Below are 16,988 nucleotides of genomic sequence, written 5' to 3' on the forward strand. Positions count from 1 at the left end.
CTAATAAAAAGATGGAGACAGTGAACAATCATTGGAGTCTGTATCTTGACTCGAGGTCACATTCTTGCCTTTTTTATTATGTTCATTTCAGGGGCATAAAAACCCCCCAACATTCTGGATGGGAACAAACCAGATCTGGTAATGGCAGAGACACATTCTTCAGGAGCAGCAGTGCCAAAAAGCAGAGCTGCGACAAAATCAAAAGTTCACCTTCGCTGCTTCAACAGCTAGTTTGTCATTCAAATCGGTATTAAAAAAACCCAAGATGTTTTAGCAGCTTCCTAGTCCAACTGCACAGGCTCACGCAGGGCTGGGCTGTGCGATGCAGCGTGTACCAGCCTATACCCATGGTCCAAGGGTAGCCCCCTGGGGGCCACCCTGGGGCCAGTACTGTTTGATATCCTCATCAATGACATAGGGAGATTAAGTCCACCCTCACAAGCTTGCAGATGACACCAAGCTGAGTGGCACAGTTGACATGCTGAAAGGAAGGGAGCAGATCCAGAGGAGAGCCACAGAAAAAGATCAGAGGTCTGGAACACCTCTGCTGTGAAGAGCGGCTGAGAGTTGGGGTTGTTCAGCCTGGAGGAGGTTCCAGGGAGACTTTATTGCAGCCTTTTCAATATTTAAAGACGGCTTATAAGAAAAATGGGGACACACTTTTTAGTACAGTCTGTAGGGATAGGACAAGCAGTAAGAGTTTTAAACTGAAAGGTAGATTCAGACTAGATATAAGAAAAAAAATTTTATAAGGGTAGTTAGTAAAAAACATTGGAATAAGTTGCCCGGAGGTGATAGATGCCCCATCCTGAAACCATTCAAAGTCAGGCTGGACAGGGCCCTCTCTGAGCAACTAACCTAGTTGAATATATCCCTGCTTATTTCAGGGCAGGTTGGACTAGATAACATTTAAAGGTCCCTTCCAACTCAAACCATCCTATGATAACAAGGTCGGATACTACAATTTCAGTTCGAGCTTGCAGTCTAAGTTGAAGCACAATTGCGTAGAAAATCAGGCTTCTTTAGTGCTAGTACTGAAAATTTGTCTATTCAACAGCTACCTAACATCCCACCTCCACAAAAAATTAGTAACTACAAACTCCTTCCAGGGCATTAGTGCCAAGACTACGGACAAGGCATCATAGCTGATGTGTGCTTTCATCATAGCTAGGTCTTCAGGGCGTTCTTTGGCTCTTTCCTTAAATACCTCAACACTGCTTAAAATCCTTTCCATTCTTCAAGCAACATTTGCAGACTGGACAATACCTGGACTGCCCCATTCTTGAGAATTACTAGTAAAAAAAAAAAGAGCAGGTATACATCACATTTGTCAGTCTGGTGCTTAAAATCTTCCACAAGTTATTTCAGATAAAAATATTGGGGACAAGGTGGAATACCTATGTTTCTGTTCAGTAATGGAGAGAACATTAAATACCTTAAATCTCAGGTTAAAACATGATTTAGATTTTTGGCCCAGGAGCTTTCAAAAGCCAATACTGAGTTTTTCATAAAAAGTTTCCAAGGACTCAAGCATTTTCATTAGTCCCCCTCACGTCAAGCACATCATGTCTACAACAACAACCTGCACATGTTTAATATATTAGAGGCAGAGCAACTCAACAGGATACGAACAGAACCCTTGGCTATATCCACTGTGCTCAAGGTAGAAATAGAGCAGGTATTTCAGCAACAGGAAAAGAATTAATGACATTTGGATTGAATGTTCACCATCTTTAAAAACAACTACCTTTGTGGCCCAAAGCCAGTGAGGAACATAGATGTTTTGTCAGAGCTTGAAAGGGGCCACCACTTCTATAAACTCAAAGGTCTTCCTCTAAATCTAAACAAAAATAATCTGTACTTCGGTCCGTAAATAAGAATCAATGCTCTGAGTGCCCAGCACTAGGAACTAAGACTTCAACTGCGGCATGTTTCTTGAGCTGTTTCCACTGATCCAATCAAATTCAGCTGCAACATATCCCAGATGTGTCACAGAAAAAGGAAAAAATTAGACAAAAAGCTTTCCAAAAGGCAGCGGAAAGAAGAAAGTATCTTAACTGACATCAAGCCAAGTGATATCTTCTATTTACTCTCCTTCTGCTATTAGTCATCGTGGTATACATTGCTGCTCTATAAAAATACCTCTCCAAAGTCAACAGGCTCAATTCCAAACCACTCAAAAGAACGTGGATCTCATGTCTGTAACAAATCTGGATATGGTGCAGAACCATCCATTAGTAGTCACCACTGCATGAACAACTGAAGTATCTTAACTGACATCAAGCCAAGTGATATCTTCTATTTACTCTCCTTCTGCTATTAGTCATAATACTTAATATAAGTATAAGGCTGCTCTATAAAAATACCTCTCCAAAGTCAACAGGCTCAATTCCAAACCACTCAAAAGAACGTGGATCTCATGTCTGTAACAAATCTGGATATGGTGCAGAACCATCTATTAGTAGTCACCACTGTATGAACAACTGCAGGTTCAAGAAACTTCATCAGCTTACTCACTTGCCTACACCTTCTCCACTCATACGGCAATTAAGAACCCACTTGAGTGATGCCTCTTCTCATGGCCATACAGATGACACTACTCACACAGCCCTTAGTGTCACTCATACAGCTAATCTACATGTTTTCTTGATAAATTGTCTCTGAAATAAGGCAGACTGTTTAAAAATGAACTTAATGAGTTCAGCAGAGGCTATTTGTGTATCTGTTGAAGCCACAGATTCTAAAAATGTCACAAAATCCTGGGCTTGCCAGACAACGTTTCATTACAATGTCATTGTAATGTCACCTTATTGTCACCATCCTTTGACTTAGCAGGGCTTTTTGCCATAAAATCCAGTTTTGCCCCTAGCAAGAAGCAAACTGCATTCTTTGGCATGTTTCCCAAAGCTCACAATGCTGTTGCTGTAAACACGCACCAAGCAGGGCACCCTGCGAGCACAGCTAACATTGCCAAAACCACCACGGCTCGATCACTTACAGTCATCTCCAAAAGCAGGAAGAAAGCAGAGGGACATCAGCCCATAAAATGACAGTGAAGATTCTTAAGAATCGTATATTGAAGTCTCCACCTAAATAATTCTTGTATTCCCCTGTAGGTAGAACATCACAATCTATACCTTATATATATATATACACACACACATCAGTATTTAGACATAAAATACTTTTAAACACATTACCTAAATTGACTTTTATGTGTATGCATGTGCACACACGCAGGCATTTTTTAAAAAAGGTAAGTTGTCCTTAAAAAGCTTCCCACTGTGCGTGCAATCCAGGAAAGCTCAAGCTCACAGCTTTACACTCGCAAATTATAACAAACACATTAATTAGCCCAAAGCTAATAGTAATAAAATAAACTGGTTCATTGGTGCTCTGGATTCACACTAAGCAAAAAACCTTTGCTGTGTCTCACTTGTCTCACCACTTTAACTCTTTTAATACAAAAAAAATTGTTCTTAAATGCCTGTCATGCTAAACCTGAAAACATTTCTGCAAGGGTCCCTTTCCCAATGTCTGCTTCCAAGGCCATATACCTCAAACAAGCTTTACAACCACCACTTGTCCTTGTGTAAGCGCATGGACGGATAATGGAAAATAGACCAGGAACTCTTTTTTGGGAGACTGTGCTCTAACAGATTTTTAAACTTGATTATCAGCCAAGGAACAGGTTTGGTTTTTTCTTTTCCCCAGCATTAAATTGAAAATCTCTTTGCTACTTACAAATGAACTCAGTTTGTTACTAATTTAGAAGCTCATTGTTGTTTTCCAGTTAATTACAGGTTAGTTGAGTCTCCCTGATATGATTTCACATTGTGATTTCAAGTTCAGTCAGCATGATGAGTCACTTCTACTCTAGAAAGGATAAACACTAAGCCATACATGTTCCTCCTTAAGGGTTTGAGGAGGGGGGAGAAAAGGAAAAGTCAGGTTAGAAAACCAGTAAGAGCTCAACTACAATTAGTCCTTTATGTCATGACCCTAATTTTAAGTTTTCAGGAAGTATAACTGTTTTATTTACACACATTTGGACAAGAGTATAAATGCCACGCAAGACCCATTAGAAATATAGAATTTATTTCTTTTTACATTCAGACAGCAACGTATTGCAGATTCGAACATGCCACATCTTGTACCGTACCTGACTTATGAATCCTATGTTTATAGTTGCGATAACTATTGCTAGCCCAGTTGAATGCAAAATGTGTTTCTGGAGTGGCTCTCTTGAGATCTTTAAGCCATTAGCAGCAACTTTTGCAGAAGGGTAGTCTTGAAAACCCACTTCATAAAAATTCAACTGTCAGCCTACATCATCCAGCTGCTTACTGTACCTTGCCTTTATAGCTCAAAGTCAAGACAGCAATCTCAAGAGCAGCAGCACAGGGAGACTGAGGACTTGCTCCTTTACCTTCCCTTAGGCTGCAGTTCTCAATAAAGGCAATACCGTGTTTTAAGGCCACCAAACTCCTCATGGTCCACGAACTGTGCTTTTGGCAGGGCAGGTCCTTTCCCATCCTTCAGGGTCTGCAGCTGCTGCTTCCCTTCCCCACCTTGCACAACCAGGTGCAAGCTAACCAAAAGAGTCAGTCTTACAGTTCAGACATCCTAACGCATGTTATTGAAGTCGTCTACAACTTAAAGTGTGAGCAACAGGAAAAGACAAAATTTTATGCTTAAAGCTTCGAAGTACCACGAACAAGAGGTATATTCACAACCAGTATCCTGACAGCACCTGTTCAGTGCACTTCCATTCATCCTTACAAACTCAGAAAAACCGTGGTGCTTCTCTTTTTTTGTCTCAACGCTCCACACATTCAGCTCCAGAATACCAGGAGCTACAGTGCATCATCACACGAAGATGGGGAGGGGCAGGGGAGTGAGAAAAGTGGAAAGCAGGGGAGAGATAGAGACACTGCCCTTGACAGGCACTGCACTAGCCATAGAGAATACACACATGGGTGATGAGGGATGGTGTTGCTCCACTTTTTGTGGTTTTTTCTTTCTTTTAAACTAAACTTTATTTCTGCTAAGGCTGGTTGTGCAAAATTAGTTTGAGAACCACCATTCAGTCCGACTCTGTTCCCGTAGAGAGATTTCCTATTGATCCATTTCTTACTAGCATCTTGCTATAGTTTTTCTGCTGTTCTTCTCTGTAAGTATCTTTGACTTTTGCTCTTTTCAGACCTCCATCCCTGGAACAGAGCAAGAGAGAAAAGTAACCCATCATGATTGTTACCACTGCTGTTATGCAACTACAAATTACATTAACTATCTCAGTCAACTCTGGAGTCTTAATCTAAAAACTTAAGGTGTTTTTTTCTACAGAACTTCTAGAACATGCAAACTTAAGAACGTTTATCAAAATACTTACTTTAAGCCATAAGGCTTATGCAATCCAAACTGAGTTAAGCCCATTAAAGCAGGCTACTCATGGTGGTAATATGTTGCACCTACCACAGAAATCTTTGCCGATGTGGGATGCTATTTCCTAGACTGTAGAGGTAGTCAACACCATAGCTGTCTCTTGCCTTACACCATTCGGAGGACCAGCTGGGCCTCAGAGTTGAATCCATTTGCCCAATCTCTTCATCAGAATCTTGCTCTCCAGCTTGTTTCATACAGTCCTATGAAACCTGGGCATTATGCTGCTACTTACTGAGGTAGGACATGGGAAAGTTGGAGCAGAAAGCCTCAAGCTCTGTGTTTTATTTTTTGTTGTTCATCAGTTTCACTTCTGGTAAAACTCAAAGACTTTATGCACCTTTCTTACTCTTACTTTCACATGTGTGTATGTGAAGTTGCTCCCTCATTTTCTCCTGAGGGGAATAAAGTTATATTGGATGTTTTCTGTGACAAAGCTAAGAGAGGAAGCACTTCTCAGTCAAACTAACAGCAGATAGTCCATGAAATCAAACAAGGATGGCATCACTCACCAGGGAAGTTCAGTCAGTCCTCCTTGGCGAGCAATGGCTGATCTCACTCTGTTGGCAAACTGAACAGCATCTTCACCTTCCTTCAAGGGTCATAAATTCAACATAACCAAAGCAAAGAGAAGTGAATTGAAACAGACTTCCATGACACTTTTCATCTGCTGTCTCCACAAATTAGCTCACTGCCAAACAATCCATCCCTTATCATCGCCATGTGATAATATTTTAGCACATTTTCCCCTTAAAACTGTTGAATTTAAGGGAATTTTTGCTCCAGCAGGATGGAACATTAACAGCGTTGCTACTGAGAATAACACTATATTTACAGCTATCCTTTGCATATTTGATGCACTGCTGATGGTACCAAGCTACATCAGGAGAAGCTGAGTTCAATCACACCAAGTTAACACTAATACAAGTCCAGTATAAAACTCTAGTTTGGAGACATGGGGCAGGTAGGGGGTTTGGGTTAAAAAAAAAAGAGTAAAAAGAGGCACGTGAAGTCACAGTCAGCTTCTTAAACAGTGCAGTGATCAGCCAGCCAGATGCCAGATTACCTCTCTAACCATTGGTGGCAAGTACCACACGTTGCAAACAATGGCCCAGCTGGTCATTATACGCAGCAGATAGCTCACGATGTTGTATTTGCTGCTGTTCCAGAATGCGTCTCCAAACTGAGGGTCATACTGCAAGGAATCACAAAAAATCCTAAATGTTAAAACCGCTTCCCCAGAGACCATCACAGCCTGTCTCAGATCTGAGGCGAATGCTGTCACTCACATAGTCAGAGGAAAATTCACAACCGACATGTTTGTCTAGAATAAGGCTTTAGAAAAATTAGCCTGTGCTTACTAGCATTGCTTGTGATTACATGACAGATCCAGCATCATATGTCACCACCCATTTGCCAGAAGGACCAAAAGAGCTAAGCCTGCTGCGAGCTGCATGCTTCTCTTCCTTTCAGCACTGGCAAGCACTAGCTGGATCTGCCTTCCTTTCAGTTTTCTGGAGGAAGAAGCTGTCCCCACCAGGTCCTACCAGCCAGGCTGCATAGGCTGAAGGACTTCACTTTCTCATTTCATCCACTTATACTCCAGAAATCATCCACAGTGTGTAGCCAATTGCCAGAGCTACTGTGCTTCTGTTAGCAGCTGTATTGAGACAGTTTCCTACCCCGACGAAAAATAGATCCCAAGCTTTGAAATTAAGCAGCCAGCTATTTCCACTTACTTTAATTGCAACAGGATAGATTGTCGCTCCTATTTCAAAACTCCCCTTCTTGAACATCATCACAGATGTATTGTTTATGCAGGTGCCTGTCCAGAAGAGAAGCTGAAGTCATTACTTCACACTGTATACCACATTTCAGCAGCAACACTACATCAACATGCAGGTCTTACACTCACTGAGAAGCAAATGAAGGGCCTTTATGGGTAAGTTAAGCACCTCTCCCCTGCTTGGTTTCATTCTTTGTCTTGTGACTGACTCCCTAAATGAACCCAGAACATGAAGAAAAGCACAAGGCTAAGGTTAGATCCGTAGGACAGTGAATGGATATTCACAGGGCAAAAGAAACAATCTTCCCATTCTTCTGCCAACAGCTTCTCCCAGGAGACCTAACAGCCAGGGACAGTATTGTGTTGTCTTTGTGTAATCTCATAATTAAAGATGAAAAACAGGAATGGCCTAATAAAGTCTAAGCCAGAGGTGAAGACACATTTGAGCACCAGAAGCCACGAGAAGAGAACTGAGATGACATCTACACTGAATGGAGATAAGGAGCAGTTCACAGCTTCTTACCTTCTGGAAAAATTAAGATTGGGAGCTTGTTTTTATCTGCCACATGTTCCTGGAGTCTGTGGAAGCAGAAGGAAAGCTTTAAAAACAGCTCCTTTCCACTCTTCTTTCCCCAGGCAGATGCGCTAAAAATACCTTTACACATAACACATTTGTTTGAAACCAAAGCCTTTTACTGAACACTAACTTCTACTTGCTTTTCTGTTTCTGACAAACTTGGAGCTTTGTGCAAGCCATCCCTTAGGCCTCTTGTTGTGCTACACTGAGGAAACACTCTGTTTTCTTTCCTCTGTATTACTTTATTAATGACTGTCAGGGAAGCCAACGCATGTAATGCCATTAAGTCAGTCCAATTAACTCCGATCAACTCAACCTGCAAGAAATTGCCTAGCTAAGTAAAAAAAAAAAAGTCTCGTGCAGTGGTCCATCCAGGCTGTGCTTACTTAACAGCAGATTTCTTAAAAAAAAAAGGACTCCTAAATGCCTGCGGCTCACACTACTTGAACAACACCAGGATGACTTGGCAAAGCTGTCCTGCTTCGCAGAGGCCTGTGAGGTGGTACAGAAGTTAACCTGTCAAAATTAACATACAAGTTCTTTAAAAATTAGGAATAATTTCTACCACTGTACTACGGTGTTCACGGGTATGTCTTTGGTGACATTCTACAGAAAACTGCTTTTGTAAGCATCTCAGTTTTATAACCAGACACATTTCTACCCCTCACCCGAACAAGCAATGTTTGTTACTTCTAATGGCTCAGTTTCAAATGAAGTCAAGACAGTTCACATCACAAACCCCCACTTTTTCATCAGGTTTTCTCTTCAACAGGAAGTTCCAGAAGTATCTTCATAACCTTTCAAAAGGTCTGTCTGAATTCATCAGACATAGCTATTTTGATGGCTACCCAAATGAGACGTTCTGTGACGGTCTATTGCAATCCAGAACCAGAACGTTTGGTCTGAACTGCTTCACCCTGTATAAACTTTTCAAGCCTTCCCTGGTGACCCGACATTGACTGCAGTCTACTGTACCAAAGCCCACACAAGAAAGCATATTCGGGTCATTCTGAATGACCCAGTGTGCTGCATACCACCCCTCCAACTCACTCCAGGAACACTGTTGAGGCACTACAATCATGGTTGCTTCCACTCCCACCTACATCTACCCATATGCCATACCATGCATCATTTCAGCCTGCAGTAATATGGCATTACAGATAACTCATATCCCCATGATTAGCATTTATAAGCATCAGTCATCATTTTGAATAACACAGATATGGCTCCTGCTTAAAGATGCTTCTGCAAGTCAGCTTTTTTCCCCTCTCAATATCTCAAGGCTCCAAGTTCCCTGTTTCCCGTTGCAACCTCATCAGCTTCTTGGGCTTCTGTCTTTCCAAAGCTTTAACTCCTCATCGGGGTCTTTGTTCAATGACTTACCAGAGATTTTGTACCCGGGTGTGTCCTCTCAGGCACTAATAGACACCAGCATTACACTAGCGCTGCAGTCCCCTGCCCAACCCAAACCTCACCTTTTCGTCACTAGATGGCGGTCTTTGACTTCGGAGCGTTCAAACCAGACGTGAGGACAGGCCTTGACTGATGCTCTCTGAATAATACCCATTAGCCCACCGTGAACCTGGCCAACCTGCAAACCCAAAAGGCACATCAGCATACAAAACACCCAGAAAGCAAACCTTCTTCTGCACCCCCCTCAAAAGAACCCAAATACACTGGAGACTGAATCCAGGACTGGGCACTACCCACAGAAACTATTAAATTCATTCACTTGAAAAGCATCTAGACACACGCATAGAAGTGTATCTCCAGTATTTCACCAGATGAAGAGCCCAACATTGACACTACCAGGACAACTTCACCAGCACATAACTTGGAGACCAGCTTCAACACAATTTACACTTTTCCTCACTGACTAGTGCTCAAATTAACATCTCTACTGTGCAAGTTAAGTATTAAACTCCCCAACCAATACCCCACAATCTTTCCCTTTCCTGGTCTCTCTCCCTCTGCTGTGGTCATCATCATGGATCTCCCCATACCATTGCATAGCATCCATCATTTGTCAAAATGATTGCATCTATCGGTGATGTGTGGTTGGCAACACAAATTCCTCCTTTCTGAGGTTTGTTTTCCCTGCAATTACATAATTTTATGTTAGACTACTAGCGCACTAAGCACCACACTATACACACAATAGTTCCATAAAGCTGTCAGGTGAGTCAGCATCTAGTGTGACATTAACCTGCAGGTCAGGAAAAAGCTGCCCCATTTCAAATGGGATTCTCACACACAAAGTATACACACGCTTTTGCTATCATACCATGAGTTCACTCACTTGTTATGGTAATGGATAGTTCCAGACAGAGCTCTCACAAGGATGCGGGAGCACGTGAGGTGGACCACTTCACTCAGATAGTTTTTCACACTGAAAGAAATCACAGGCATCTGGAGCATCCTGGAAAGCAGCTAGACACACACACAGTGTGCTCCAGCCTACTCAATACAACTTAGGGCTGATATTTTCCTGGTACTCTGGAGCACAGAGGGTTATTCCAAGCTCTACTACACACTTGCTACAGCAGCTCAGCCAAGACATGTCATACTCTTGGTCTCACTTATCTAGGCAAAACCACCAGCTCCTCACTGGGCACTTTATCGTGGCACTGTTACCTCCCCTACAACATCCCCGTTGAGTGTCTTTCATAACAGCAACAGGAGCCCATCAGAAAACACCAACCTCAGTGCCAAGCCTGGCAAAAAGTCTCTCAGCCCAAGTTCAAAATGCCACAGGTTTGTAGGTGGAGTGAACTAGCAGTAGTCTATCACTTGTAAAACCTGTCCAGTCCTAATCTTGAGCTGTTTGCACTGATGCAACTTGACAAGTTCATCCCTCAACACACCTTACACAGTACCTACCTGCTGTTTGGCAGCTGTCCTACCACTGTCGTCCCCACAATCATTGAGGTAATCCCAATGGCAGCAAGGGTAAAGCTGCAGACAAAAATTGACATTAAATCAAAATAAGTAGTTTTGCTCATTTTAACATCGCTTTCCTCTTTAAAAGAGATTGCAGGAATTCAATTATTTATTCCTCAGATTCCCCTGACACATTGCTCAAAGCAAAATCACGGTCCAGCAAAGGCAGCAGATTCAGATACCCCAATGCATATCGTGACAGGTTGCTCACCCACTTGCACTTATGTTGCCAATGACTTAGGGGAAGCATTCACAGGGAAGATTAACACTAGCCCTAATCTATTCTCCACAGTAAATGGCAAGATAGAAGTGTTCTGAGCGGCTTCTTAACCATCCAAAGGAGAGTTTAAATGGGTTCTGTACCTGCTGTACCTTCTGTATCTGCTAGCACTGCTTTTGGGTTAAAAAAAGTTCAGATGACATTTCCCCAGAAAACACACATCTACACATTCACAGACTGACGAAAATTGCTCAGCACCCATGAGCTTACCGCAGGGGCAGCAGGAAGCAGTACCGCACTATAACACCAATGACCCACACAACAGTCAGCCTCAGGCTGATGTAATGGAAGTTGACATTAGTCCTTGTGAGGAGATTCCAGGACACCAGCTCTTCAGAAGAAAACCTTTGGGTGACTTCATCTGCCACAATGGCCTCAAACCCTTTTCTGCAGAAGTAGAATATGTCAGAGAATTCAAAGTCCACTTGATGCAGACGTGCAATTTCCTTTTCCATAGGTGTTTCATCTCTTTCAATGATACCTTGGGAAGGAAAGGGTAACCATATGAGGAAATAATTCTGTACAGGAGGTCATCCTCCACTCGCCACTCTGCATTACTTAAGGAGACAAATTTACCATCACAGCCCCTCCCATGATAGCAAGATCAGATGTGTAGTTGAACACACCATACTCTTCAGTAGGCCAGCTCTAGCTCCCTTTCCTTGCATAAACACCTTGAGCAGCAAATATATCAAGTTCCGTTGCCTACTGAAGGTGAAGCAAGAAGGCAGACCCTTTCCCACCACCTGACAAGTCCTCAACTCCGCAGCATTATCCAATGCCAACTTATGCTTCCAGAAGAAAGTTACACCTTGGCCTTTCCATTCCCTTCTAATGTTGCTCTGTGCGTTTAAGGGCATTCAGTCTTCTCCATGGAGGCTTCCCTGTTTCCTAGGCCCACATCTTGTCAGACATTCTGGCATCCCACAGCCATATTCAGCTGAGGCATGCTCTACTGCTACCTGCCAACGCCCCAGACCACAACAGCTGCCTGACGTTTGTGCATGAGCCATCTTTGAACTAAACACGCCTCCCTCCCTTCACAGCATAATTATTTTCTATAAGCATAGACAGGACCACACTATTTTTTATTGTAGTTTAAATGAAGCAAAGAAAAACCCTCCAAAAAACACAAAGGAAGTTGTGCCTAGAAGCGCCTTGACAGAATTTCGTTTGGCACTGAGAGTTGTGTTTCCATTGAACTCTGCCCACATAATGCCTAGCAACAGAAAAGAAACCTGGAGAGTTCAGAATTGCAGTACAAATAGCAAGTACTCCCTCTCCTCACCCTTTTTCATTTTTTATACTTATGGTCTGATAAGCACCAATTTCTTCGTAGAGCTTTCAAAGGCAAAGACAAATTGTGTAAGGTAAATATAAAGATCAAGTAGCTGCTTTCTGGTGAGCAAGTCTAGCTCCAGAAATCAATGACTCAAGAAATCTAGAACAACATTTAACCAGAATAACCATCCCCTGAGACATTCAACTAGAATTACAGAGGTCTAAATTCAAGCTGGTGGTCTATCAGATACCCTCTCACTAACTGCATAATCTCTGTGCTTCTATGTTGAGATCAGAAAATGGGAAAGGAGGAAGCACCAAAGTGTTTCAAGCTACTAGGCACTTTCCCACAAATACATATCCCACAATGTGGAAATCCGCATTCCAAGGAAATCTTACCAGAAGATAAACTCTATGAATATATTTGCAGTGCAAATCCCATGCAACATTTAAATTACAAGTGACACAGGAAAAAAAATCTTTGTACTGCACTGTAGCATACGTATGGGATAACACAAGAAGCTCCAAGATAGAAATCGCACAAAATCACTGAGGTAAACACTAAAGAACAACATGGAAGAGATACATCACACTGCAACAAAACCTATTAGCACCTTCAGCTCTGAACTTGGCAGCCAGAATTTGCAATGGGATCATTTAAGCGCATTGTCCTATCACTAGCCTATAAATAAAAATTGTTAATTGACACACCCAAACACCCACAAGTTCTTTGGGATCTGAATTACACAAACATGCATCACAGTAAACATTTAGCAGGATGAACTACACCCGTGTCACATGTTAAACCCAAACCAGAGCTCTAGCTTGTAGTTCAATTTTTCTCTTAGTCCTGTAAACTGTGAACCATCCAGGCCTGTAGGTGAGCCAGCCCAACCAGCCTGCCCCATGCTGCTGCTGGGGTGGGAGACAGGTCACAGCCAAGAAACTAGCCAGGGGAACTCTGCTGCACTCATCACACGAGTACCACTCTTCTCTCCAGCTCCCAGAAGAACTGGAAAGACCCTGGTTCAGCATCAGCCGAGCGCTTTGATCCTAATTCTTGGCTGAAACAAGCCCAGGGTTCAAGTTTAACATGCTGTCGGCACAGCCAAAATTAGCTATAATGCCTTGCCTCACCAGCCTGCATTGTTACTGCCACACGACACCCCCAGGCACCAGCTGCCTCGCAGCTTTGGGACAAGCTACTCCAAGCCAAGATCTCAACAGCACCTGAAGGTATTACAAACAGAATTAAAACACACGCTGCTTGGGTGATGTACTTCACCTTCTTGTAATCAGAAGTAACATTTAATGGCCTTTTAATCCCTTGGCCACAGGCAGAGCTGAGTTTGCGAAAACACTAAAAGGCACCATTACATAGGAGTTCAGCAAACATCACACTCAACAAAAAAAGCTGTAGCCATAGCTTTACTCAGTGTCACAGCACAAGTCCCAAGCATTTGAGCTCACATGCTCTAGTCAGCTAACTACATCAGGCTCAAATTTGACACTATCTACTTACAGTCACATTACTTACGTAAGCTTTTCTTTCTGCAGACATCACTTTCAAAGCTGACTTTGCAGCATTTTTGTGTTTTTTAAACCCACCAACTTAAAGAGGACCACCTTTTGACACAGCCAGCACCCACACCAACAGCTGAGAGCTAGTTATTCAGCTGCAACATCTGCTCAGCCAAGAGCTACCACTGGGGCCAGCACATAAATACACTGCCCTCTAACACAGAGGGACCTTGAGGTGCGGCACCAGGTAATTCCCTACAGCAACTAAACCAGCCAACATTTTTCTAGGGATTATTCCTTATCACACCATCAGCAGGGGCATGACAGGGGCACTGACTGCCATTTTTGCCAACAGATGTGAAATCTGTTCAGTGCTGCAGAGAAAGGTGGTGTCCCTCAGTCATGCTCTCTTGTTTTTCATACTGAGGGACACTGGATTTCAAGGCCTTTGGCGAGAATCACTTTTGCTCTCCCTGGGAGCAGAAAACTCGCCCTTGAGCATACATCTGCAATGCTGCCTCCTATCCTAAACCAGCTCCTAGTGAGGACTGGATGGTCAGGAAAGACAGAAGAGGTGCTACACATTCCCCTTAGCACTTAACATGCATATAAACCTATAGACACCTACCTTTACCCCAGTTTTATCAGCTACTCTGTAATTCATTACCAGACTCCTAATCACAAGTCAGTTAAACCTACACTTAAAAAGCTCCCAAGAGCACTATCAGAGCACAGCTTGGGATTGCAGACTCCACCGCTCCCCATTCCTTAAATAAGGAACAGTTAGACCCCAGCTTACTGCAGGAAGAGCCACCTACAGTGGGAAAAGGTTTTAATTTTAATTTCAAATATTAAAAGGACATGTAACAGTGGCCTGAAGCACACTACTTAGACTGTGTATCCCCATTCATGCTTGAACATAGCCTGTAATCACCTATATGAATTACTTCAGGCCATTCTTATTATCACTAATGCTCCAGACAGCAGAGTGAACTCACATTAATCCAGATTCTGAACTACAGCACATATTGACACTATACATCATCCATCAGTCACATACAGGGGGAATAGGTACTTGTAGTTTTATGGGAAGATAGTTCATAGAACATTACTAGCTGGTTCCTCTCTCCCTTTACCTTTCTTTTCTGGAGGGGGAAAAAAAAAAAAGGCAGAATGATCAGATGCTCAGGAAGACAAGAGCTCTTACCGTGCAGCTACTAAAGCAGCACAGTTGGATCTCTTGCCCTTTCACTGACCCATGACATGAAGGGACACTATCACCTTCACAGAAGGAAAACTAATATCTTGCTGCATCACTGATAACCCGTGAAACGCAGACAGCAGGGCACTGACATTATTTGTAAAGATCACTTGCCTTTCTCTCACCCAAAAAAAACAACCCCAAAACTTTCAAGACATTGGCGAGTGACACAGGATGTACTTTTTCTCGGTCACTTTAAAGTTAGCAATTAAATAAGACACATTTTAACCTGTTTTAAGAGCTGCTGTGCAGCACCTCCAGTTCATATTACAGGTGCCAACTGCCAGTCAGATCTGCTACCATTAGAGCCTGTCTCATGCCTGGCCTGCAGACAGTACAATACCAGTGCTTACAGCACAAAGGAGCAGGGATACTCCTTTGGAGACGAAACATACACCACCAGTTCAGCAATCCCTATTACTGTATCGTGTTCAAATGAGCTAATTCGTAGAATCAGGTAACAATTAACTTGTCTACTAACCAGCAAGCTGGTCCTGCTTCCAGCTGTGCTGCGTAGTGAAGAACACACAAAAAAATGGTGACGCTGCTGTCAAATGCGAGCAAATCAATAGTAACACCAAGGCAGTCAGGAACCAGGAGAAAACAGAGCACTGGCTGCAATGCCTTGTTCAGCCTCTCTTATTTCCTGGGCAATCTCGGACTGCTCTCACTGCGCTTACAGCTCCAAAGCCTCACAGCCATCTCTGACCTAGTACAGCCTACCACAACGTGCAGCGTGGGTTAAGATATAGTAAAAGAACCAATTTCAAAATTAGGCTAAAGGAAGAAGTATGATGCAACCCTTCAGCTGCCTTTCTACAGATAAAGATTGTAAGAAGTTTGTCTGGCAAACAGTGAGGTAACTCCAGGGGGCAAAAGGCAAAGAGCAGCAGACTGAAAAGGGAACAAGCATTAACTGCACACTTCCATCAGGTAGTCCTACAAAAGAAAAAAGCAGTGAGCTGGGGAAAGAAAAGCACTGTCCACTAAACATTCAGATCTCCTCGAGATTATTAAGTATACTCTGATGCTGTTAGGATGGAGACAGTTGACCAGCAGTCAGGCAAGCAGTAACCTAGAGCCAGATTGCAAGACAAAAACCAAGCTCACAGTATAACTTGAGAATTTCCCTCAGCTGATGACAGTTTCCATCTTAAGATCTTCTTTGCTTTGTTAAACGCAATGTTATTCATATCCTTCATTTCCTCATCCCCTGACTTTTCAACTATTCAGTACAAGCCAGTAAAGAAGCATGTCATTCTGCGCAAACAGCTCTTGTGCCAGTAGCATTACAACACAACTAGATGTAACAGTTAGCTTTCAACCACCCCACCTCTTCTCCAGTTCCCACGTACACATCTAACTTCTCCATTTGAAAAGGAATCAGTTCTCCTATTTCAGAACATTAGTCTCATCAATTTTACTTTACCCCAAGCTCTCACCGTTAGCAGCAGAATTCTTTAGCATTTGTGGCCGTGGCTTTTTGACACCTTTTTCTATCCGTATAGTGGCCCACTGTTGAAGAGAAAGAAAACATTAATTTCACAAATGTAGTATTCAATTCAGAAAAAACTCACCTCAAAAAGTAACAGTTTATCAAAGGTTGTGGTTTTCAAAGAATATCTTCTCCAGGTAATCAGCACCCATGGGTCCACAAACCCACACGCAGTTCCTCTGAAGAAACACTGCCCCAGTGTATTTAATAATCAAAAAAACTACTCTGCACTAGTCAGTACTTCCTAACCCTACTTGGCAGTTTTCCAAAAGCCAACTCAGTGCTTCACAGATGTTTCAGTTCCAGTTCAGATACACAGTCACCGAGAACCTGGCAGGCCTCCATCAGCCTTCCTACTTACGCACCAGCCACCAAGTTATGGCCACATGGAAAGCTCCAGGAGCT

At 42.7% G+C, this 16,988-nt stretch overlaps 1 protein-coding gene across 1 annotated transcript; it reads right to left on the reverse strand.

The window, feature by feature from the left end:
- Positions 1-5,039: 5,039 nt before the first annotated feature.
- On the reverse strand, positions 5,040-16,599 carry LOC104492396 (glycerol-3-phosphate acyltransferase 3). Its single transcript, XM_010134954.1, has 11 exons — positions 16,531-16,599; positions 11,236-11,506; positions 10,686-10,760; positions 10,105-10,194; positions 9,809-9,902; positions 9,281-9,396; positions 7,752-7,807; positions 7,182-7,267; positions 6,509-6,637; positions 5,955-6,034; positions 5,040-5,213 (listed from the first exon to the last, which is right to left on the reverse strand). Exons 1-11 carry the CDS (start codon positions 16,553-16,555, stop codon positions 5,087-5,089), a joined length of 1,149 nt encoding a protein of 382 aa, XP_010133256.1. The 5' UTR covers positions 16,556-16,599; the 3' UTR covers positions 5,040-5,086.
- Between the last annotated feature and the right edge of the window lie 389 nt (positions 16,600-16,988).

Source organism: Buceros rhinoceros, unplaced genomic scaffold (genome assembly GCF_000710305.1).
Source record: "Buceros rhinoceros silvestris isolate BGI_N320 unplaced genomic scaffold, ASM71030v1 scaffold6034, whole genome shotgun sequence".
NCBI classification, from domain to species: domain Eukaryota; kingdom Metazoa; phylum Chordata; class Aves; order Bucerotiformes; family Bucerotidae; genus Buceros; species Buceros rhinoceros.